Source organism: Opisthocomus hoazin, chromosome 12, assembly GCF_030867145.1.
Source record: "Opisthocomus hoazin isolate bOpiHoa1 chromosome 12, bOpiHoa1.hap1, whole genome shotgun sequence".
Taxonomy (NCBI): domain Eukaryota; kingdom Metazoa; phylum Chordata; class Aves; order Opisthocomiformes; family Opisthocomidae; genus Opisthocomus; species Opisthocomus hoazin.
Genome location: NC_134425.1, coordinates 4,446,254 through 4,468,717, shown reverse-complemented (window position 1 = coordinate 4,468,717; position 22,464 = coordinate 4,446,254). Strand labels below are relative to the sequence as shown.

Genomic DNA, 22,464 nt, shown 5'->3' with positions numbered 1-22,464 from the left:
TCATTTAAAAAAAGCACAGTAAAGCGTACTCTGCCAACACGCTCTCCTCCCTGCGCTTGGCCATGCCTGGCTGTGCCCAGAGCACTGGCGGGTGCACGCAGCACCGGCCGCCCCGGGGACTGGCTCCTCGGCTAGCACCGAAGCCCACGCAGCACGACGTGCTCCCCAGTCACCACATGCCAGGCTGGCAGGTTAGCTGTGCTGCAGTGGAGACAGGCCTCTCTGCCCAGCACTACTGCTTTACATCGCCCAAGGCGAGCGAAAATTAAAATACCTTCCTGGTTCTCAGTCATGGTCAGTCCTTCAGGTGCTGCTGCAGCCGGATGGGACAGGGAGAGCCGGGGCCTTCAGGGCTACAGGGCAAGCTGGAGGTCCTCCTGGGCAGAGCAGCGCTGGAGCCCAGGTCCTCACAGCTCTGTGCACTGCTGCTGCGCAGCCCGTGATTGCACTGCATTCAGGCAGCCGTGCCCCGCAGAGCAGCTGCTTCCCTGCTGAAACCACAGAGATAGACAGTGCGTCCCAGCTGGCCGCAGTGCAGACACTGCTTCCCCGCCATGTGCTTATCACGTTGTCTTCTGGGCCCACGGTAATGCATGGACGCTCCCAGTCAAAATTTCCCTAACCTCCACCTGATGACCTGCCTCAATTTCCCTCTGCAGCAAAGCTTTCAGACTAATTTGCGTGGAGGTGCCTCCTCCCATGATTTCAGCTCCTGCAGCATCGATGTTTGGACTTCCAGGTGCAGCCACTGCTGCTAACCAGCTAGGAACAGCACTCGTCTTTCCCTCCAGCACATACGCATAAATCAGCTTGTTTATCTGAGCTCCCTGCCACGCAGTCATTTTGAGCTTAGGGTTTTACAAGGCAGCATTTGTAATTTCTCAGAGCCAGGACAACACCCAGCCCAATGGGTAATCCTCGTTATTGCCGCTAAGTGCTACCACAATATGAATTTTGTTTTAGTAAGGTCTTGCAAGGATGGGGCTGTGTGCTCAGTGAAGGACCACATGCTTCTGGTCTCCTGGATAAGAAGCCCACTGTTTTTTTTGGACTGTAGTGTTCAGATCTGATAAGAAGCTCATTCAGGTCGACATTTGGACTAAGCCTAGGAAGAGTAACAAACAAAGACTGTTATAAAAATAAGTCATATATCAGCTTCCTCCTTGCAAATGAACACAGCAGTGTTTACCAAAAGTCCTGGCTTTGAAATGTACTTTGATGATATCGCTTCCATCTGGCACCAGAATCATTGTTATTCTAACTAACTCCCGACAGAGTTCCTGAGCTACAGCCAGAAGCTCTCGATTGAGAACGGCTCTGTTGAGCAGACACGGACACTGGCATTAAGATACGCAGGCAGATTTAAAACCACAGAAATCATTATTTCTCTGCAAACGTCTGTGAATAGTCTGAGTATGAGACAGAGAAGGGATTCAGGTTTTTTGGGAAGCAAGAGTGTGCTTTTATCTTGAAGCAAACCAGGGTGGGATGGCTGGGTGTTTTAGACATTTCACGGAGTATGCAGACCATCCTCGTGACTGCTCGTGGTGTTTGTCTGAGCAGTGGCCTCATGTGAGGCTGCAGCCTCAACAGCTTCTTCAACTTTTATACAAGAAGTGGTGATGATTGTTGCCCTGACAAGTCCTTCCCACAGGGAGGGTAGAGGACTGAAATGAGTTGCATGTGGCGGGTGGAGTGGAATGGAGGAGCAGCAAAGAGCAGTAGAAGTTCTATCAGGTATTTCCTAGTACGAAATAAATACTGATGACATAACCTTATTTTTCACCCTGTACCTCTTAATCATGGCAGCTGGAATGTTTCTGAACTAAGACCCTAGGCTTAACCACATTCTCCCTACAGCAAATATCCAGAGCCACAAGTGATTCAGTTCATATCGCAAAAGTGAAATAGGAAGCCCTCACAGAGCTGCAGAGTAAATATCAGCCCAGAGTGGCTGAGAGAATATCTCAGCTGCAGAACAAAAAAACGCACAGTGCTACTGTCTGCTGGCAGAGAGGTGAGCCAGGATTTGGCTGAGAGCAGAAAGAACAGGAAGAATCTCAAGGCCCTAGGGACGAAGCACAGAAACTACTGAAAAACAAGACAACCCAGTGTCGCCATGTTAGAGTCTCCCACAGAAGATGTACGAGAACGCAAAGAACTGGGATCTGCCTGCCTGAGCAGCTAGAGCCTCCAAAAAAATGAACAGCTTTAACCTTTTCCAGAAACACGCAGAGGCCTTGGGAAAGCTCGATGCTGGCAGAGAAAGCACTACAGAAAGCAGCCCCAGGGCGACGTACCCACCAAACACACTGCGAGCCTGGGCGGCATGTCCCCAGCACACAGGGCTGTGGAACCTGCACGCATCTGACGGGGGTGACGGCGCAGCCCAGAACACCTCGTGCCGTGCAGATGGTGGCCGAGTGCTCTGCGAGCCGGGGGAAGCTCCCCAGAGCCGCACAGGTCCCTCACTGCTGTCCCGGCAGTAGGGTAGCACAGAGCATCTGCTGCCGGGGGAGCCCCAGGCACCAGGTTTTGATGGCGCTGGTGGTTGCTCATAGTTTTATCAAATCCTTCTTCAATTTGGCCTGGTCAGCTTCTGCAGAATTAGAAGTAGTATCTGCCCATTCAGAGGAGAACAGGTGGCATGACTGTCACGAGAGGGAAATGCCGAGAAGGGACACTGAGAAGACAGTCCGGAGAAGCAGGAACTACCCTCTAAGCCAGACCACCAGCTTCTGTCTGCAGAAGGAATCACGTAGCAACTTACTGGCATCCATATGTTTACAGTGTTTTACAAAAGTTATCTCCCGGTTCAGGCTGCTGAGCGTGAGCAGTGAATACAGTCCTGGGCACCAGAGCATCCACACTAGATACCAAGAAATCGTTGAAAATCTCACCTCAACAAGTTCTCCTGAAGCACCATCATCAGACCTAGTTCAAGGCAAAGTTGCCCTCACACACGCACGCTGCCGTGGTACACGCTCCTCCAGGCAGCCACGCGAACAGCTCTGCATTCGTGTACTGGCACTGCGCCTTCGTGCCGGGCTCTTATATACACCTGTACGCCGCTCTTACCTATACCTGTGCCTGCTCCCTCCCTGCATTTGTGCATGTCCCAGCTCTAAGACTGACTACCCTACAGCGCCCGCCTACTTTGACCAGCCTTGGACTAGAAAACTCCACCCTGCACGAAGCCACAAAGCATGGGCATGGCAGTTTCTTGCAGGGGCACAAATGACCAAACGCTGCTAATAAATGAGAAGGGACAGGGAACTCATGATGAAGAGTGTGAGGTGCTTTTATGTTAAGTCCCGTTGCAAGCCTCAAAAGAGACTGCTCCCCGTGAAAGGAGGAACAGGGATGTCTGTGGAGTGTCAGAGCGAAGGACAAACAGGAACCCTTCCTGCAAGGAGGACCAGTTTGCCCACCAGAAGTGTGGAGATAGATAGGGCATATTTGCTCTGGCTGCTTGCCATACTGTCAGCAGATGCAGGTTCACATAAAACCTTCTTGACTTTTTTGTCTGTGCCTTGCTTGAGCTAAGTATCTGGAGGGCTGGGAAAGAAAATTGTGTGAAAGGAGAAGCTGTGAAAGGAGCCGCTGGACTTGGCGTGTTAATGATTCACAGGGGTGCTGGAGCTGCAGGGGGGCTGCTCCGGGTAGGGCAGCGAAGCAGGGCAGCGCTGGGCTCGAGAGAAACGCACAGTGTTCTGCAGCCATGCAGAGACAATTGCTTTGGGTCTTTCCTATTCCAGGTCTCGTGGATTCCATCACACCCTCTGGAAAGATGCAGACCTTCTCTGGACGGTGTCCTCTGTCCCCAAGTATCTCACTGAGCTGCTCTGAGGGCAAGTGGAGTATAGGAGACAGCAGCAGCAAAAAATCTGGGCACGGCTGGTCCTTCCAGCAGGACAGACAACCTGAATGGGGCAGGTCACGTTCCCTTTCACCTGCTGCGTTGCAAACACAGATGGTCAAGCCCTGGTAACCCTGGGCTGGGAAACAAGGCGGGAAGCTGGCAGTGGTCCAGTCAGGGCCACGCAGAGAGAACCACACAATGTCCTGTGCCACCTGGATTTCAGCTACGTGTTCCTGTGCGCTGCACTGACACTGTCTGTGGGAAGGAGTTACCTGTATGTCATTGGGTGTTACAAAGCCGGTAAAGGTCACACCACTTGAGCGGCTCTTCCGGCAGCCTTATTCCTCTCTAACCAACAGCTGCATGAACAGAGTTTCAAAACTCCCGTTCCACCTGTACATAGCTTGCCCAAGACGTGCTGGTCCTTTGGCACCAATATTCAGGTGTCAGAGCAGCACCGAACACTGCTGCACACTCCTCTAGCCACAGGGCTGAGCGGATTTTTTTCAGCGGCACGGATCCCAAGTTCTAAGTACTTGGCTGAGCTTTCCAGAAGGCAGCCTCTGTGGCACGAGCTATTGCACAGCAAAGAATGTACTCTTCTTTGGAGCCGAGGCTTGGGAGGGCACGCTGCTCTGGCACACTGCATTTCCTGAAACCTGCACGCTGTGGGAAGCGGAGGAGGAATCCTCCGGCTCCTGGACAATGGGCATCGTTCTCCCTGGGCGTCTGACTCATAAGCTTTATGAAGCAAAGCAGAAGCACATGGCAGTCAGCCCCGTATCGCCTGGCCGTGTTACACCTTGCTTCCACCTCGCACAATGGCTGATCACATTTCTGCTTTCTACCCTCCTTCCATGATTAAATGAGTTTTCTGGGGGACGCGGAGACTGGTGAGCCCTGTGAACTGCCCATGCAGCCAGACTTTCTGTTTCTTACACCCCGAAGCGGCAAGCGATGTGTGCCGTGCTCCCCAGCACACACACGCAGAGCAGCAGCGACGGGAGCAGGCTGAGGAGTAATGTCAGAGGTACGGACTAGAGGTAACTCCTCAGTGCTGACACTGGAGAAGGCTCCCTCCCTGAGGGCACGTCGTGTATAGTCTGATGAGAGAGACAGGCACACCTAGAGCAGTGGAACCTGCTCAGCCGAAAGGTTTGGCCAACTCCATGCCCTGTCTTCTGCCACGACCAAGGGCTGATGCCCCAGGAAGAGGACAAGAAGCACGTGTCCTCCTCCGTGGTGCTCTCCTGGCCTGCAGCAGGCTCTGGAGTGCACAACTCACTTCTCTGAACATAGGTGTCCAAAATAAGCTGGTCAGCCATGCCCTGGAAGATCCTGTTTCTTGCTGTTGGTTGTGACAGCCGCGGGAGGTGATGTTCGTGAGTACACGTCTGCACTGAAGCTGTCTAAAGTCAGCTGAGAGCTGATCAGTTCTTTTGCAAAGGAGCTAAGTCACGCTTACAAGCAAGGAGCTTTTCTATTGCCATTCACCAAATGCTCTGTGAAACGCACTGGAGCAAGGAGGTTGGTAAGACCCACCGCAAAGAAGAGAGTGTGATTAATACATAAAGCCGATAGCTACAAACTGCAAATTTGCAAAATCCATTGTAGAGAAACTGGGTAACTGAATTTCCATGTGAAAACCTTTACATGTATGGAAACAAAACCTGAGGTTATGCATAGCAATAGGTTAAAAATACTCTTCAGACACAGGAGCTATTTTTTCCCCTTTCGCTGTGGGAAAGGAGGCAAAAAAATAAAGAAGAAGAAATAGCGGAGCTTAGAATATCAAAGTAAATGAAAATATTTGTTTCCTGAGTGTCCCTGCACAAAATAAAGTGGCAGAAAGATAAAAATATGGTCGCTTTCACAAAAGACAAGCAGCAGAAGTGGTAATTAATGCCTCTGTTAATGACAGCGTTTATATATCATCCTGGAGATGGTACAGCTTTCCAGATTAGAGACCTTTGTGCACACAGTGTTCAATGTCTATCAACAGCATGGGCAATAGGACAGTGTGCACTCTCTTAGAGGAGGCTGCATCTGGAACACAAGGTCCAGCAAAAGACAGACACTGAGTTAGTGGCGTGAGCCCAGAAGAGGCCACAAAACCAGCCAGGGCAGGCACACAAGATGCAGAAGGAGAGGCTGCAGAGCTGGGGTCTGTTTAGCTGGGAGAAGACAAAAGGAAGGCCTGACTGCTGCTTGACACTGCCTAACAGCAGGGTGCAGAGAGGCTGGAGCCAGACTCACAGGCACAGGATGAGAGACTCGATATAAGAATAAGATTTTTCACAATGAAGGGGTTCAAACCCTGGAACAGAGGCCAGACAGGCTGTAGGATTTCCATTCCTGGAGATACCCTTGTTGCAGACTATTATAAAGTGGAAGAGATATTATAGTCTAGGAAAAGTTACAAGCCCTATCCATATGCTAGTGTTCGTGCTCCTCACTTCACGTGACCTTTGCTTCTCTCTCGGGAATTTAAACTGATCCAGTTTGCGTTCCTGTGATTGGAGGTTATTTTCCACGGCTCTCTTCTACAAGCTGATGACTGCGTGCCAAAACAATTTTAAAGTAGCGTCACTTCTTATTAGCTCACTAATTCAGTGAACAAATCTCCCCATCACATCAGGAACAATAGATTCTTATTAGTAGTAGTAATGTTTGTTTTCCAGTCTCTACCTGAAAAGCTGAAAGTCTTCCATAATCACACAGTATTTATTATTCTAAGACCATAGAGATCTGTGTATGTAATCACACAGGGCCAGTAAGACCCCTTCCATCATGCTTTCTTCTAAATTGTCTACAAAGAAATTTTCAGACAAGGAATTGTGCTTTTTACCCCCTTCATTACTTACTTGTCACACGACTTTTACTTGTGTTTCTATCCTTCGTGAACAATGCATGTCCTTGAATACATATATTCCTTTCATGATTGCCAATCTGTGGCAGTCTGCAAGTTTCCCCTGCTCTATGGCCAGTATCAGGAGTTGTAGTTCCTCTATCTTACTGCTGATTCCTTGCATTAATAAACGTCCTGACCATACCTGTCTGAGATTAATCCGTTTCCCGCCTGATCTCCAGTATCACCTACCTTTCCATTCCTTGAGTTAATATTAGTGTTTTCTCCCTACTGCCAACCCATCTACTAACTGATTTTATTTTTGTTTATCTGCCTTTTCATTTTCTTACGGAATGGCGTACAAAGGTGTTCTACCACGGCCAGACAAGTAAGACAGCTCTGCCCTGGAGCTGTCTGTTCAATAGCAACACGTAGGAGTCCGTAACTCAGTAAGAACTTTACTGGACCATTTTCCCAGGTCTTACAAAATAATGCAATGCCACACGCATATATTGGCTTCATCGTACTATAGCACTCTAGTATTTCAAGCGGGGGGGAATGGGAAAATGGGAAAACAGGAGAGAAAGAAAGAAGCTTATGTAAATAAGGATATAAGAATGGGGTCACATAATACTTTACCAACCATTACAGAAAAGGGAAAAATAATAATAGAAGTGTTTATTCAGCTTTTGAATTCAGTTCACTGGCGAGCTTCTGCCTTGTTTATGCACACAGGCAGTCTAAAACCAGAAATCAGAACATGCACTGAAGCCTGGAGTGGAACAGCTAGTCTAGAGTTGAGCGGAACACCAGTGAGCAGAGCCGAAGCATGCACAGCCCACACAGTGCACTAGCATGCAGAAGACTGTATGCTAGCACCAACTCCTTCTGCCAGGCACCCAGGAAATAAGTCATTCAGACCTACTGACAGCACCCGTTTGCTCTGGCAAGGCTTCAGGGAACACAGACTCAAGTCAAATAAGCTGATGGCAGACCATACATGACAAAGCAAAGGGCTGGTGTGGGTCTGGGCTCCCAGCGCTGTGAGAGAGCGCATGCCAGACAGCCAAACCATGAGGAAGATCTGGGGCTTTAGCCCCTCTGAAGGCTTCCCCAGCGCTGGCATCCCAGGCTGAAGGCCAATACAGAAGATATAACCTCAACCTTGTTCTGACCGGTTGTTAAGCTTAGCTAGCCACCTTTTAGGTGCTTTCCAGCTCCTGGAAGCCTGCTGAGGCTGTGTCTTTCGTGGCTGTCCTGACAGTAGCAAGACTTTGCCCATGCTGAGCCTTCGTTCTTCTCCAGAGCTCCTCTACATTCTCACAGTCGGGTCTGCAAAATCCCTCCTGGTCACCTCAGGAAGGTGTTGTCTCCCAGCCCACTGCTGCCTCCTTCTCTTACATCCATAGCGTCTCCCTGGCCACTTCTCCTTGTGGGAACCTATCTGTACTTCCCTTTGCCACACGCCAGGTACCTCCTTCCTCCAGCCCCCACGGGTAATGCCAGCAGAGTAGGTCAGCTCAGATGGCCTCTGACAAGCCTGCACAGCCTGGGAAAATTGAGGTTATGTGCCAGCCCTCATGTGCAAAGAAGCTTTGCCTGGACACCTTCCCCTGGGGTCCTCCTCACTCTCCCACTCCCAAGCAATGCTCGAGTCTCACCTGAGCTCCCCGGTCATCCCCAGGCTGCTTCACTGCAAGCGTCCAGGGTCCGGCTCAGGGCAGACCACGTCTTCCCACTGCAGGTCTACAGGCTGGCTACATGCTGCTGCGGAGCAGGCTGGCTCTCCTCTGGCCATGGCCCCGCGGCAGGAAGACACTCAGGAATCATTCTGGGCTGCGGCCACAGCAGGAGCAGTCAGGGCTGCTGGAAGAGGGAGTGCTCAGGGCTGGGGATGGGGCAGGGGCTGGGCTGCCTCCAGGGTCCTGGGGCAGCTGGTGGCCTCCCTGCTGACTGATGCGATGCCACCCAGCCCACCCTCAGTGCCACAGCCTGCCCTCTGTGCTGGGCCCTGCTGCAGCCCCTCTGGGAGCTGGGGACTTGCACCCTTCACCTTCCTTTGCCCGTGAGCTGAGAATTTCCTTCCTTCCCCAGGGAAAGCACTAGACACAAGGTTGTCTCCCTGCCCAGGTGCCCATGTCTGGGGTAGGTCACCCTCCTCCTAAACACGGCCAGTCCAGACAGTGCAGAGAAGAGCAGAAGGACGTTGCAGGCCTGCTCCAGGGCGTACAGCTGGTGCTCCCCAGCTAAGGCAGGGAGGATGGCTGTGGATCAGCCATAACGGCACCAAGGGAGCCCTGCAGAGCACTGCAGACCTTCTGTGAGCATCTGAGGACGAGCAGCTCCAGATGTGTCTTGGCTTCTTCCTTGGTCTCAGTGCCAGAGGGGCTTTCTTCAGCACAAAGCACCTCCAAACACCATCTTAGGCTAGTTTGTACAGCTGGCAGGGCGCTCTAGGCTACACCCACACTGTGACGCAAAGCGTCAGTGAGCATAATGCCTGAGAAACAATACTAGCACATCTGTGGTTTAATGCTAGTTTTCTATTAAAATCTAGGTGAGATCAAAAGGCAGTGTTATATTTGCAAGAGATAGCAACAGGGGATGTGGCCTTGAGAAATCTAAATACCTTGAGGTTTATGAGCTATGTATATGCCTATGTCTCCGGCTCTCTCAGCGTCCCTGCCCAAATGCTGCTGGGCTAAGAAGAAACACAACGGCGTTAATCATTGCAGAATGTTTGTATGCTAACAGACGTCTCTGAGGAGACTCTGAAGGGAAAGGTGTCCATGAAGAGGCAGTGGTCTGAAAGGAGCAGCTTTCTCTAAAAACAGGAACTGCTCATTAGTTATAGGAATTAAAGCCACAAAACCCAAAATATGAAAAGAGTTCAAGGAGGCGGATGACACTTGACAGCTGTAGTAGATGCGAGAGAGCACAACAATGCAGCAATGTCATGCTGTAAAGGTCTCCTGGCCCCCCAGACCGCTCACACACCACCCTACATTTTAGTTGTCAATGTTTTGTCGTAAGCAGCTCAGGATAGCTGGCTCTATTTGGAGGTCTAATGGCATGAAATCTCTGAAGCCATCTACCTTCACCCATAGCCCGAGCTTCTCTCTCTTACTTTCTGTTCTGGGACTTCTGCCTTTGTTCTGGGCTTGCTTTCTTTGAAGGGAAAGGATGTGGCAGGGACACTCAGCTGATGTGTCGATGACATTTTCATACACTGCTTTCTGTCTCATCTCGATGCCTCCCTTCTAAGGGAGCGCTGGTACCCAGACTTGTCCCAGACAGGGTCAGGGGAGGCAATGAGATGTCTACAGAACCTGGCAGGAGGCCTGGCAGTGAGTAATCTAGAGCTAGCTCATTTGTCCCATCATTGGGGCAGCAGGATTGACCCGTGGATCCCGATTTTGCAGGCGGACAGGGCTGTAGGTGCCGGCACGAGGCACTCTGCGAGTTCCCCCCTGTCAGCCTGAGCACCAGCTCCCCCCTTACCTCCTCTTGACTGCACAGTCACTCCTCCTGTTTCCACGGGCCGAGTACACACCAGGCTGCCAGTTCCTTATGACTTTATGGAGCTGATGTGTTTGGCAGTCGGTAACCGTGGCACTGCTGGCATGTCACGAACACCCTGTACCATACGAGCCTGATCTGCTCTTGACGGCACAGGCGTTCGTCCTGTTTCCAGAGACTGAGTACACACCAAGCCACCAGTTCCTTATGACTTTATGGAGCTGATGTATCCGGCAATCAGTAACCATGGCACCGCTGACACATCACGAACACCCCAAACAGCCCGAGGGGTTCATGGGGTGCCGCCCGCCGCAGCAGGAAACGCCGGCTGCCCTGACCTTGAAAGCTGAGGCCCCAGAGCCTGGCATGGCCGGCTCCAGTGCAGCGGGCAGCAGCTCCCACAGCAGCAGGCACTAGTCCGACTGCTCTGCTGGGGGCTCTGGTCGGGTGGGCTGCAGGGGCCGACAGCCGGCAAGGACATGGCTGCTCTGTGGGGAGCCAGCTGCCCAGATTTGGATTGGATACTAGGAAAAATTTCTTCACTGAAAGAGTGGTCAGGCATTGGCACAGGCTGCCCAGTGCAGTGGTGGAGTCCCCATCCCTGGAGGGGTTCAAAACACGTGTAGACGTGGCATTTGGGGACATGGGGGTGTTGGGGTGACAGTTGGACCTGATGATCTTAGAGGCCCTTTCCACCTTTAATGATTCCGTGAGCTGCAAGGCAGAGGCTGGCCTGGGACACGCTGCAAGGGTGACGCACAGGGTGGCCAAGCCAGACCTGGCGCAGCAGGAGCACGGTGCAGAGACTGGCATGTCTGAACATTTATTAATAAAAAAAGTCACAATAACTTACTCCCTTTGTCACACAAAGGGCTCGGTATAAAGAGCTCTGGCCTCCTAAGGTAACATGGGGAAGGGAGAGGTGGGTACTTTTCTCTTCTCCTCCGAGACAGCAGCCTTCTGCTGTCCCCAGGGGCAAGGGCAGCCAGCACAGGAGCTCCTGGCCACAGGGACCCTGGCCATGGGGCCTGGCTGAGGGGCAGCCATGTGCCCCTGCCTGCAGCTGGGTCGCAGGCTGCACAGACCAACACGGGGCGTAAACGCAGAGCAGATGAAGACCCGAGGCAGTGGATTCCAGAGGGTGTGCAAGCTGCAGTGGAGGAGGACAGAGAAGTGGCTGCAGCAGGACAGGAGCTGCTCGCGGGCAGGGGCGTGTGCTGGAAGCAGCCCTGCCTGCCCTGCCGCTGCCTCACACGAGGTCTAGCCTGGCAGAGGCAGGAGGCTAGTCCTGGCTACTTGTCACACTCCAGGTCCTGGGCCCCCTCAGCACCCTGGTAGTGCATCTCACAGAACTCCTGAATGCGACTGCAGGCCTCCAAGATCATCTCCTCCGGCACGGTGATCACCACGCGGAAGAAGTTTGGGTACTCAAAGCACTGAAACGAGAAAGGACGAAGCTGGCAGATTACCTGGGGTAGTGCTGTAGTCTCCGAGCCCTGCCCTGGGGCCATGTGCTGTGTCAGCAAGTGACAGCGGCCAGCGTAGGACAGACTGGAGGACAGCAGGGCTGGGCTGTTGCTCCCTTAGACTGTTCTTCTGTTCCAGGCAAACCTCCCATCTGGGTAGACATGATGCTGTGAGGGTGACAGGCCAAAGGACTCTATGGACTACGCAGGACCCAGGGAACAGGAGAGGGCTGGCAAGTACCCAAGGCCCTGTCTATACTCAGTGCTGGAAGTGGAGCTGGCAGGAGGTGGGCACAGATGTTCTCAGCCTGTGGTCTGTCCCTGTGCCGACAGAGGTGAGGGACTGGACACAGGGTGAAGAAAGGAACATGGCTGGTAGCAGTCCTGGGCCTCTGAGGGAGCAGCTTCAGCAAGGTGTGGGGGTACACAGGGTTCAGGGATACAGCTCTAATGCAGAGCAAGCCTGGAGCTGGGAAGATGCTGGCAGCCTGACGGAGGGCTGTCAGTAAGCCAGAGACTGCCAGTCCCCATCCCTACGCGCTGCACGTGGAGCTCACAGCCAGCGTGCACACACCGTTACAGACCATGGACACTGCACACAGCCCCAGCCTGTCCCCAGAGCTCAGGGCTGCAGACCGCTGCTGCTTCACTCCCCACGTCTGGCACCACAGCTTCCCGGGGCTCTCGGTGTCAGGCTCACCGTGGCTGGCAAGCAGAACACAGACTGCTCCGAGATGAGTCGCTCGGTGAACTCCACGTCATTTTCAAACTCAGGGAAATGCTCCATCTCAATCCCAACCTGCGGCAGAGGGATACTACATGGCAACCAAGAGCACCAAAACTATCCAGTGTCCCTGCTCGCTCACACGGCCCAACACCCTCCCAGACAAGTGCAGCTGTCTGCCCTCAATTTTCGCTTGTAATTTAGGCTGACTGGAATGTAAGACACAAACAGAAACACAGACATGAAAACTGGGGCTTTTTTAAGAAGTATTCATTAGTTATCTAAAGCTGGAATTTCAGTTAAGGTCAAACTTTAGTAAAAAAACTGAGGGCAAAGATACAGTAACCAATTAGAAGTGAAAAGGAATAAATAAGATATCAAAAAAGAGCTTGGGAGAGAACTCTAGTAAATATGCATAAAGAATTCTGTCATGCAAGAAATCCATATGGTAAGAAAATGACAAACTAATGTTTTTGTTAAAAAAAACATAGTAAGGTCCAGAATGTCACAAACAAAATAAATCCCTGCAAGATGATTTCATTGGTAAACTGACACAGAAGTGCTGAAATGTTCAATAAATATTTCTGTTCTTCATTTGGAAAGAAGGAGGCTGTCCCTTTATCACTTGACAGTGATATTCTGGCCATTTGTTTATAACCAAAGATTATCTTAAACATCTCATGAAAATATTCTTAAACAAACCAGGTGAGAGATAGTTTGCGTGCAGAAGTTCTGAAAGAGCCAGTGGAAGAAAAGTTTAACCAGATGATGTAATTTGAAATATATGTTCTGATACCGCAGAAATACAATAAGTGTGAAAGCATCTTAGAGCTGTGCCTCTACACCAAGCGCAGCAGAATGACCTGTGTAGCTCTGGATAAGATTGGAAACAGGGTCAACTGATAAAGATTTATCTATAGAACATGAGCGAGACTGATATTGCAGTGTTCTCCAGTTCTGGGACCACATTTTTAAAAGCTGATGAAAAACTGGAGACACTATGAGACAAAGAATAAGATTTAAAATGTGTTAAGAGACTTCAATGTCTCAATTGAGGTTGTAGAGATGAAAAAGGAAATTTCACCATGTCATAAAAAGTTAAAAAAAACAAGTATGGAAAAAGGCAGAAAAAAAGGCACCAGCACAGGCAGAAGACAGACATGCTAGTAGGAAGGCGGCTACATCTTCAGCAGGAGGTATGACAGTCTGGCTTGTGGTGCGGGGGCTCCCCGTGGCCAACGGGCTTCAAAGCCAGGTAAAACAACACTGTCCTGCAAAGCACGCGTCCGGCGCAGGAGCGAGTGGGTGAAATGTAGCAGCCCCGGCCACGTGACAAGTGCACAACATATTCCGGCCTTCTAAGGTGACCAAGGGACGCGCCTACCATACAGAGCAACGTGAAGACGCATGGTAATGGAGACCTGGTGCCAAGCACCAAGCTGAAACCATTGACAAGCACTGGCAATGAGAGCTAGTGTGAGTGCTGGTGATCTGGAAGTGGCGTGTCACCCTCCTCGCTTACCATGAGGTACATGGCTCCGGCGGGACGGACAGGCTGGAGGCCAGGGATAGCTGATAAGGCCGCATAACAAAGGTCAGCGTTGGACTGAAAAGCAGAAAGGAGAAATTTCAGAACAGGAGAAATTCCAGGAAGCAGCTCAGCAAATGGAAGCCAGGCTCTGGACCAGGACTATAAACAGGTTTGCTCACTGCAAATAAAGGGCCAAGGAGTGCAAACAGCATGGGTGATCATGGCCTCGAGTACAGCAGAGGTGACTGACCTGAGCTCAGCAAGTCAGTGCCAAACATCCCACCCTCTGGGTCACCAGCTCCAGGGCCATATTTCAGCCCATATTTCTGCCCCAGTTACCATGTATTCTGCTGGAACTGGATTTTTTGAGGCTTTCAGACAGAACTGCACCTTGAGGCAGGGTGGGGGGGGACGATGCGCAGAGAGATCTGACCCCCTCCACACAATCCACGAACAAACCGTGCTGACCCGTCACAGCCCATTTACCTTGAGGATGCTGAGGGTGTTGTGGTAGAACTCAGGGGGTGTTCGGTGCAAGATGCGTTCCAGTGCTCCTTGGACAATTGTACAGGGTCCTAGGATCCTTTGACTCAGTCTTACAAGGCCATCTCTGATCTGAAAAACACAGTGATCTTCACAGCTCAGACTGCCCTTCGCTGAAGGACAGGCACCTCCAAGGCCCGCTCGCTGTATTTCTGGAGCTGTTCACACCCCTCTCTCCAGTGAGCTTACAGAGTACTAAAGAACATTTTCTTGTCTGTGCGCCAGGTATTTGCAGGCTATTCACAGTGTCATTCTCTGTTCCTCAGCTGTAGATCGAAATGCTAATAGAGATGACCTTTGGAGCTTCCCAATCTGACTCAAACCAGGATGGAATATAGCCAATGCAAATAAAGCCAGAGCTGCTCCAAATACCACTTCACCTTTCCCTTCGGTCTGGGCCCACAATCCACACTTTCAAAGCCGGGTAGGGACAACCAGCACTAGCTCTTCTGCTCACTCAGTTGGTCCTCTCTTCTCTCTCTTCCTCTGCAGTCAGCCCTCAGGTGGAAGGGTCACTGCAGTGGGTGGCTGTTCTCCTAGCACAGCTGGACGAACAGCTGGATACAGCACTGCAAGGTGCTTTGCACTTACTTCAAAGACAGACCATGTAAGAGCACACAGAGACCACAAACGGGGTCCAGATGCTGGATAAGCCATGCAATACCTTCAGTGCCCACTGGAGCTACTTGAGAAGAGAAGGAATTAGAAGCACAAGGCATGTATGAAGGAGCAGACAAGGAGTGTGTTGCAGTCTAGATGTGGGTAGAAGGCCATGTATGGGAGCAGATGGAGTAAGGTAGGGATGTGAAAAGCCCAGAGGTGCAGAAGAGTGTGTAAGCAGTTGGGTGACACCCTTGTGAGAGCAAAAGACCTGTACATGCATGTACCCGTTAAAGCCCTGGTGATCCACACACTGAAGACACTGCAGGTCTGTTGCTGTGACAGCAACACTCACAGAATCAGATTCTCATCTGTTCTCACCTCATTACCAAAGATGTCTCTCCTGTCATGAATCAGGATCCAGCCCATCCGCCAGCCCGGGACAAGCCACCGCTTTGCCAAGCCACCGCAGGACAAGATCGGCACGTTGGTGCTGAGCGTTGCAATGGGTTCGTATTTGCAGTCAGCAAACACCTGTGACAGGAGGCTGTGTTAGGGCTGTCCCTGCCCCTTACTGCAAGAACTGTGGGGCTGTGCATGGGGCACAAGAAGGGAGGCAGGGAAGTGATGGGAGATTGATGGTGAAAGCTGCCAGCTTCAAGGTATGAACACGGTCAGCACCCTCACACAAAAGTGAGTCGTTTGAGGAGAAAGGATCTGGGCAGAAGAGGTCCCCCTAGGACTGGGAGCTCCAGGCATGGACCCATGCACAGCACAGGGGAGCGGAGCTGTTGCCCGCCTCTGCAGACCTGGCCGCCATGGCCAAAGGGCAAGTGCATCAGAAAGGAGAGGCAGCGTGGGGGTGCTAAGGACTGCAGCTGACACTCACCATGTTTCCATAGATCTCATCAGCAAGGATGGGCACGCACTGTCTTGATGCCACTGTGGGAGAGAGGGCATTCAGCCTGGCCACCCTGCACCTCCATGGGAGCAAAGCCATGCAGAGTGTGTGTCTTGCTCTCCCTCCAACGTTGGAGGGAGAGCAAGACACACGCTCTGCATGTTCTCAACAGATAAGGCAACCCCTTCACCCTGAGCAAGCTCCCTGAGCTGGAGGCAGTCACGAGGAGGGGAGCAAAGTGCTGGGCCACGGTGCTGGGGCAATGTGGGCAGACACTGGGCTGCAGCCATGCCCCCAGACAGACAGAGGCAGGCTCACCTGCCAGGATCTTCTGGAGGTGGCTCTTGCTGAACACCGAGCCACAGGGGTTCGACGGGTTGTTCACAATCAGGCAAGCTGTCTTCTCATCCACCAGAGACTCCAAATGCTTCAGATCTATTTCCCAGGCCTTCTCTGGCTATTGAAGTGAAGAGAAGGGGAAATAACAGCCGAGGGATTGGACTTGCCATGCAGGGCGAGGCGTGATGGGGTGCCCGAGGTTGCTCAGGTCATCTTCACCCACTCCCCAGGCAGGGTCAGGTTATTTCTGAGAGGCAGAAATGCCAGGGCTGCCTCTTCCAGGCCTGCCACCACTTACCAAGAGATTGTAGAGTTTGACCTCAATCCCCATAGACAATGCCAGAGTCTTGTAGAGGGAGAAGCCAGGCCGTGGCACCAGGATGTTCTGTCCTGGGTTGGCCAGCACTGCCAGGGCGAGCTCTATGGCCTGGCTGCAGCCGCTGGTTAAAATGACGTCCTGCAAAGAGCACCCGGAGTCAGCGGCAAGCACAGCCACTCCGACGTGCCCCAGCCCCGAGGAGTGACCCAATGGCCAGGCTCTGCTGGGTGAGAGCATCTCAGCCAAAGGGAGAAGTCCAGAGCCTGGCAGAGCAGGAAACCTCCAACAACTGGAGAGCTCAGCCTCCCGCAGAGGGCGGAGGAGAGGAGCTTGGGGTGGGGAGCGAGAGGAATTATAGAATCGTTAAGGTTGGAAAAGACCTCCAAGATCAAGTCCAACCATCAACCCAATACCACCACGCCTGCTAAACCATGTCCCGAAGTGCCACGTCTACATGTGTTTTGAACCCCTCCAGGGTTGGTGACTCCACCACCTCCCTGGGTAAGCGCAGGAGCAGGAAGCCGCTGCAGGACAAGGCTGTGGGCTTAGCCTGCGGTCCCACATCTGGGCAGGGCAGGGTGGGAGCTGGGGCAGGGCCCCGTGCCGTGGGCTCTGGGCACGGCAGCGGCACCCTGCCTGCACCACAGCGGGAGAGCCATGGCAGGACGCCGGTACCTGGGCCTCCAGCGGTGCCTCCGGGCAGCTGTAGTACGCGGCCACGGCTTCCCGGCACGACTGGTAGCCTGGAGAAAGAGAAGCCAAACATGGAAGGGAGGTTTTTACAGACCGTTTCCTTTTTCATGCTAGTACAAGGCTCAGAGCTGCGGCCCAGCCAGGGGAAGCCATTTGTTAGTGGCACTGTCCCAGGGCAGCAGAGCCCGTCCCACCTCTGGCTGAGCACCGTGCAGCCCCAAGGCAGGGCCAGGAGCAGGAGGCAGGCTCCGGCCCCAGCGTGTCCCAGACACAGAAATGGCAGGAGCAGGGTCGCAGGGTAGCCAGGGAGCTGCTCTGACCCAACGGGAGGCCAAGGGCTGTTGCATGGCCTTCACTGTGTGGTGACGGCCTGGGGCAGCCCTCCCAGCCACCGCACGAGTGTCCCGTGAGGCTGGCGTGGTCCGTGTTCTGGGCATGCTTGTTGTACTAGCTGCAAGCAACGCTCGTGTTGTCCTTGAAGTCAGGGAGCCCAAGGGGAGTCCTGGTCAAGGGAAAGAGGCTCAGCTGCAGCCCGCAGCGGGGAGATGCAGCCCTGAGCTGTTGCGGGTGCCTTGCCAGCTCCACAGAATCACAGAATGTTAGGGGTTGGAAGGGACCTCTGTGGGTCATCTAGTCCAACCCCCAGTGGGGAGGGCAAACACCACTTCTGTAGGAGGCTCAGCCTCCAACAGCTCAACCACAGGGAAGGACACTTGGGTGTAGCTGAGGGATACACAGGCATGTATGTGTATGCCCATGGGACTGGTGATCAGAGCAGCTCCAGGCTGCTGCTGGAAGGATGTCCATGGGCTCCGTATACCTGCTGCGGTGTAGGAGCTGGCACCTTTCATCCCACCCTCGCAGGAATAGCTTTGCCAGCTTACCAATAGACGGAGCATAGCCGTTGTAACGTCCCGAGTCCAAAACCTCCTTCACAGCCCGTGTGACCTCATCGTTTGTGGGAAGGTTTCCAAAGACCGTCGGGTCTCCTTTTCAAAGATTGAAAAACAGTCAAGCTCTCACCGACCCGCGAGAGGCACAGCACTGCGTGGCTGTCTGGCCCACCCCGTGGTGTTCGCACAAGCTTTGTGCCTCAGAGCCCTGCGATCTGCCAGCCACGCAGCCGACCCCGCTGCCCAGAGGCTTCTGCCACAGCACTGTGCTCACCTAAGGACAAGGAGATCATGGATTTCTTCGGGTTGGGCTCCACCTTCATGCTGTCTACAATGTTTCGGACAGGATTGAAAGTCCTCTTTGACATTTCGGAAGCCCTGACAGCCCACCTTGGCTTCCGGCCCTTCACCTTCCCCAGCGGTAAGCTGTTCCCGTTGGTCTTGAGATGCACATCCAGCACAGGGGCGTGATCTCCACAGCCGTTCACTTGGATCAGGTACGAGTCCATCCTGCAAGCTGTCAGCATGAAGTGGATTTCCCAGGCTTAGTTAACGCATGCCAAACAAGGGATCTGCCCCTCTGGGGACACGGCCCATGACTCTCCGAAAGTAAAACTTCTGACAGCTGCAGGCCCTGCCTACCACCCATGGACAACTCGGTCAGCAGCAGCGAGCAGGGCTGTATGCGGGGCCAGGACAGAATGAACCCCGCACATAAATGAGAGCACAACACAGTGGGAAAGATGAAGGCACCTCTCTGTGCTAGCTGCACCGCTGCCGAGCATGGACTTGCTGTGCTGGGGAGCAGCAGCCCCCGCTAAAGCCAGCAGCCAAGAGTTAGGGACACGCTGCAGTCACCGCTTCACCACAGAGTCAGTGTTCCTCTGGCAGAAGGGCCAGGTCATCCCCCTCCTCTATCAACTTGCACACCCCAAGCTGCAGCCACAAGCATTAGCCCACTATGTGTATTCGCATCCCAAACATCCCTGCGGTCTGCAGACAGACACGCAAGCACTGTTTAAATCAAATCAGGCCAGCAGGGCGAGGGAGGTTCTCCTCCCCCTCTACTCTGCCCTAGTGAGGCCTCATCTGGAGTACTCTGTCCAGTTCTGGGCTCTCCAATTCAAGAAAGATGAGGAGCTGCTGGAGAGAGTCCAGTGGAGGGCTACGAGGATGATGAGGGGACTGGAACATCTCTCCTGTGAGGAAAGGGTGAGGGAGCTGGGCTTGTTCAGCCTGAAGAAGAGAAGGCTGCGAGGGGACCTTAGAAATGCTTACAAATATCTGAAGGGTGGGTGTCAGGAGGATGGGGCCAGACTCCAGTGGTGCCCAGTGACAGGACAAGGGGCAACAGGCACAAACTGAAGCAGAGGAAGTTCCGTCTGAACATGAGGAAGAACTTCTTCCCTCTGAGGGTGATGGAGCACTGGAACAGGTTGCCCAGAGAGGTCGTGGCTTCTCCTTCTCTGGAGATATTCAAGACCCACCTGGACAAGGTCCTGTATAGGCTGCTGTAGGTGACCCTGCTTTGGCAGGAGGGTTGGACTGAGTGACCCACAGAGGTCCCTTCCAACCCCGAACACTCTGTGATTCTGTGAAATCTCAGGTGCCAGAAAGGTAGCTCTGGTCCCAGGTGATCAGGATACCCTGGGCGGTGGCAGGGTGCAGGTTACAGACGTTTGCCTCTGTCAGCAGAGCAACAGCCCAGCCCAGAGACCCCAGATCACAAGGCAGTGCTTAGAAAACAGAGCGAGACTGGTACGGCCAAGAGGGAGATCAGGGGGGCTGCGCTGCCCCAAGCAAAAGGCCTGTAGTCCTGCCCGAGGGTGGGTAACGCGCGGGGCACAGCGGAGGAACCGCTGCCTAGGAGGCAGCTCATGTTTACGGCAGGGTTATAGCAGGAGGGTTACAGCCTAGGAGGCCCCAAAACGCACGCAAAGCTGGCTTACGCGCCCCACCACGTACACCCAGAGCACAAGCCTGACCCAGCCAGCAACAGCCTTGCGGACAAACGGCTGGTGGCTCGGGGCCTTCCCACTGCAGAAGGTCAGGGACAGGGCAGAGGGCAGGCAGAGACCTCCCGACCCACCAAGCCCATTCTTGCCGGTGCTGGCACGCTGTCTTGTAACCCTGCCGTAAACTGCTCGTGCTCTCTGTGCTGCCCTGTTTCTCTGTCCCGCTGACCGGCGAGTCAGTGAACAGCGGTGCTTTCCTGATGGTAGCTCCCTAGCCCCGTACACGCAGATATTCACAACGCAGCTACCCTCTCCTTGCTGCAGAGACTGAGCTGGAAGGGTTATGGCATTGCCTGGTCCAGGCAGGATTTGCCATGTGAACAAATTTCTCCCCAGTTCAGTGATGTTTGTGCCTAGAGATGCCCCATGCTGCTGCAGTGACTCTGCCAGCAGTGCCTCATTCCCCTGCTTATAGCGACTCAGGGTGGTCTAACAGGGTCGCGAAGCAAGACTTCAGCTTTTCTGCTGCCAGTACCTCCTGGGTCCCCTTTCTACGCGAAGAAACGCAGCTGAAGAAACATGCAGCAGGGCTGCATCAAAACTGAACAGAGAAACAAACCACATAGCTCAAGAGCAGGGCTGAGTCCCTGACGCGCAGTGCGGAGTCGGTCCCAGCAGAGCCTCCACACCACCCCAGTATGCGGCTCCCAGGTGGCAGGGAGCTGCAGGCACTGTGAGTGCCCGCAACGCAGCCGGCCGGGGAAGAGCTCCCCACTGCTCCCCCTGAAAGAAGCAAGGTACCAGAGCATAGCACTTTACCTTCTACAACGCAGAGAGGGAGACACCAACAAGCTTGGGGGTCCAGTCCCTACTTTTCATCCAGGACAAATCCCTTTGAGAAGAAGCTCCTGCCAGTTCTTGCCCATGAAATAAGCCCCAAAACTGGGCGTTGGGAGTGAACCGCTTAGCCATTGGCTCCCAGGGAGGGCTGCTCTCCCCACCCAAAAATGCCCTCTCCTCCCCAGTGCAGCTCTGCTCGCTCCAAACACCTGGACAGGCCGGCACATTAACTCTTTCTGGGGGCAGCCCACCGAGGGATCAAGCCTGGCTTCCTGGCTGCCACCCACCCTCCCCTCGGCCCTCGAAGATTGCGCGGGGCAAAGCGGCGCAGACTCCAGCCCTGGCTCCTTGTGACGCACCAGGAGCGGCTGGATGGACCCCAAAGCCTGCGGAAAGCCTCGGCCTGCCCTGACCTCAGAGGCTCCTGGCTGCGAAAGGGCAGCTTGTGGCATCGCTGCAGCCAGGAGACATCTTCCTCCATCGGCTGAGGGCAGGCAGGCACTTCCCGAGCCGGTGGCTTGGAGGCACCAGGGCCTGAAGGGTTAAAGGAAACTCAGGTTGCCACAGGTTTGGGTTTTCTTTTTGCTTTTTTCCTTTTTTCCTTTTTTCCTTTTTTCCTTTTTTCCTTTTTTCCTTTTTTCCTTTTTTCCTTTTTTCCTTTTTTCCTTTTTTTCTTTTTTCTCTTTTTTTTTTTTTTATTTTTGGATGCTGCAAGGCCCAAGCAAACTCATAATTTTGGCGGCTAACAGAAATGACGCAATTCTCCCCTCTCCGATAGCCCTGCAAAGCTCAGATGACACTGTTCCCAGCAGGCCCTTTTTTTTTGCTAAGAGAGGTGAAATCTGTGCTTTCCTGTCCCTCGCCTCCTGCGGGCCTGGGGTGAACGAGAGAGGCACCCGCAGCCTCCCTGTCCTCCAAGGGCAGCGAGCGGCCGATCAGAGTCTCTCAGGGACGAGAGGCACGCTGCTAACTTCCCTGCCAACAGACTGCCAGCGCCTTCGTTGCCGAGGCCAGCGGCCACTGTGATTTTTGCCCGTTTGCACCCGCTCCCGCGCCGAAAGGGCCGCTGGCGCCCAGCCCGTGCCCACCGCACCGCCAGCAGCGAGGCTGCACCTCGCGGGTGCAAGCGCTGGCCTCTTTCCTCCGCGCCAGGGCTGGGCGATGCTGCCGGAGACCCGCAACCCACCGCCCTGGGCGCTGCTCGGGTTGCAGCGGGGATGGGGACGCGGGGCTGGGGGCGGCGGCCAGGCGGTGGGGCGCAGCCAGCGGGTCCCCAGCCCCAGGCGGGTGGGCAGCCACCCCCGGGGGCTCCGGGCGCGGAATGGCGCCTTTCGACAGCTTCACAGAGAAATGCCTTGTGCTGGAGCTGCTTGGATGCTCTTCTGATGAGAGCTGCACAGTTCCAGACTGCTTTCTCTCTTCTTTTTACTG

The 22,464-nt window shown here is 53.6% G+C and overlaps 1 protein-coding gene across 2 annotated transcripts; it reads right to left on the bottom strand.

Moving 5' to 3' along the window:
* Window positions 1-11,036: 11,036 nt before the first annotated feature.
* Window positions 11,037-21,110, bottom strand: TAT (tyrosine aminotransferase). 2 transcript variants are annotated; one of them, XM_075433488.1, is made up of 12 exons: window positions 21,013-21,110; window positions 18,513-18,748; window positions 18,230-18,334; window positions 17,328-17,395; window positions 16,632-16,790; window positions 16,313-16,451; window positions 15,983-16,035; window positions 15,475-15,627; window positions 14,437-14,565; window positions 13,942-14,025; window positions 12,396-12,494; window positions 11,037-11,665 (listed from the first exon to the last, which is right to left on the bottom strand). In XM_075433488.1, exons 2-12 carry the CDS (start codon window positions 18,745-18,747, stop codon window positions 11,522-11,524), a joined length of 1,368 nt encoding a protein of 455 aa, XP_075289603.1. In that variant the 5' UTR covers window position 18,748; window positions 21,013-21,110; the 3' UTR covers window positions 11,037-11,521. The 2 variants fall into 2 exon arrangements, with proteins under 2 accessions (XP_075289603.1, XP_075289602.1); XM_075433487.1 differs by having other exon boundaries at window positions 18,513-18,755; window positions 21,013-21,107.
* Between the last annotated feature and the right edge of the window lie 1,354 nt (window positions 21,111-22,464).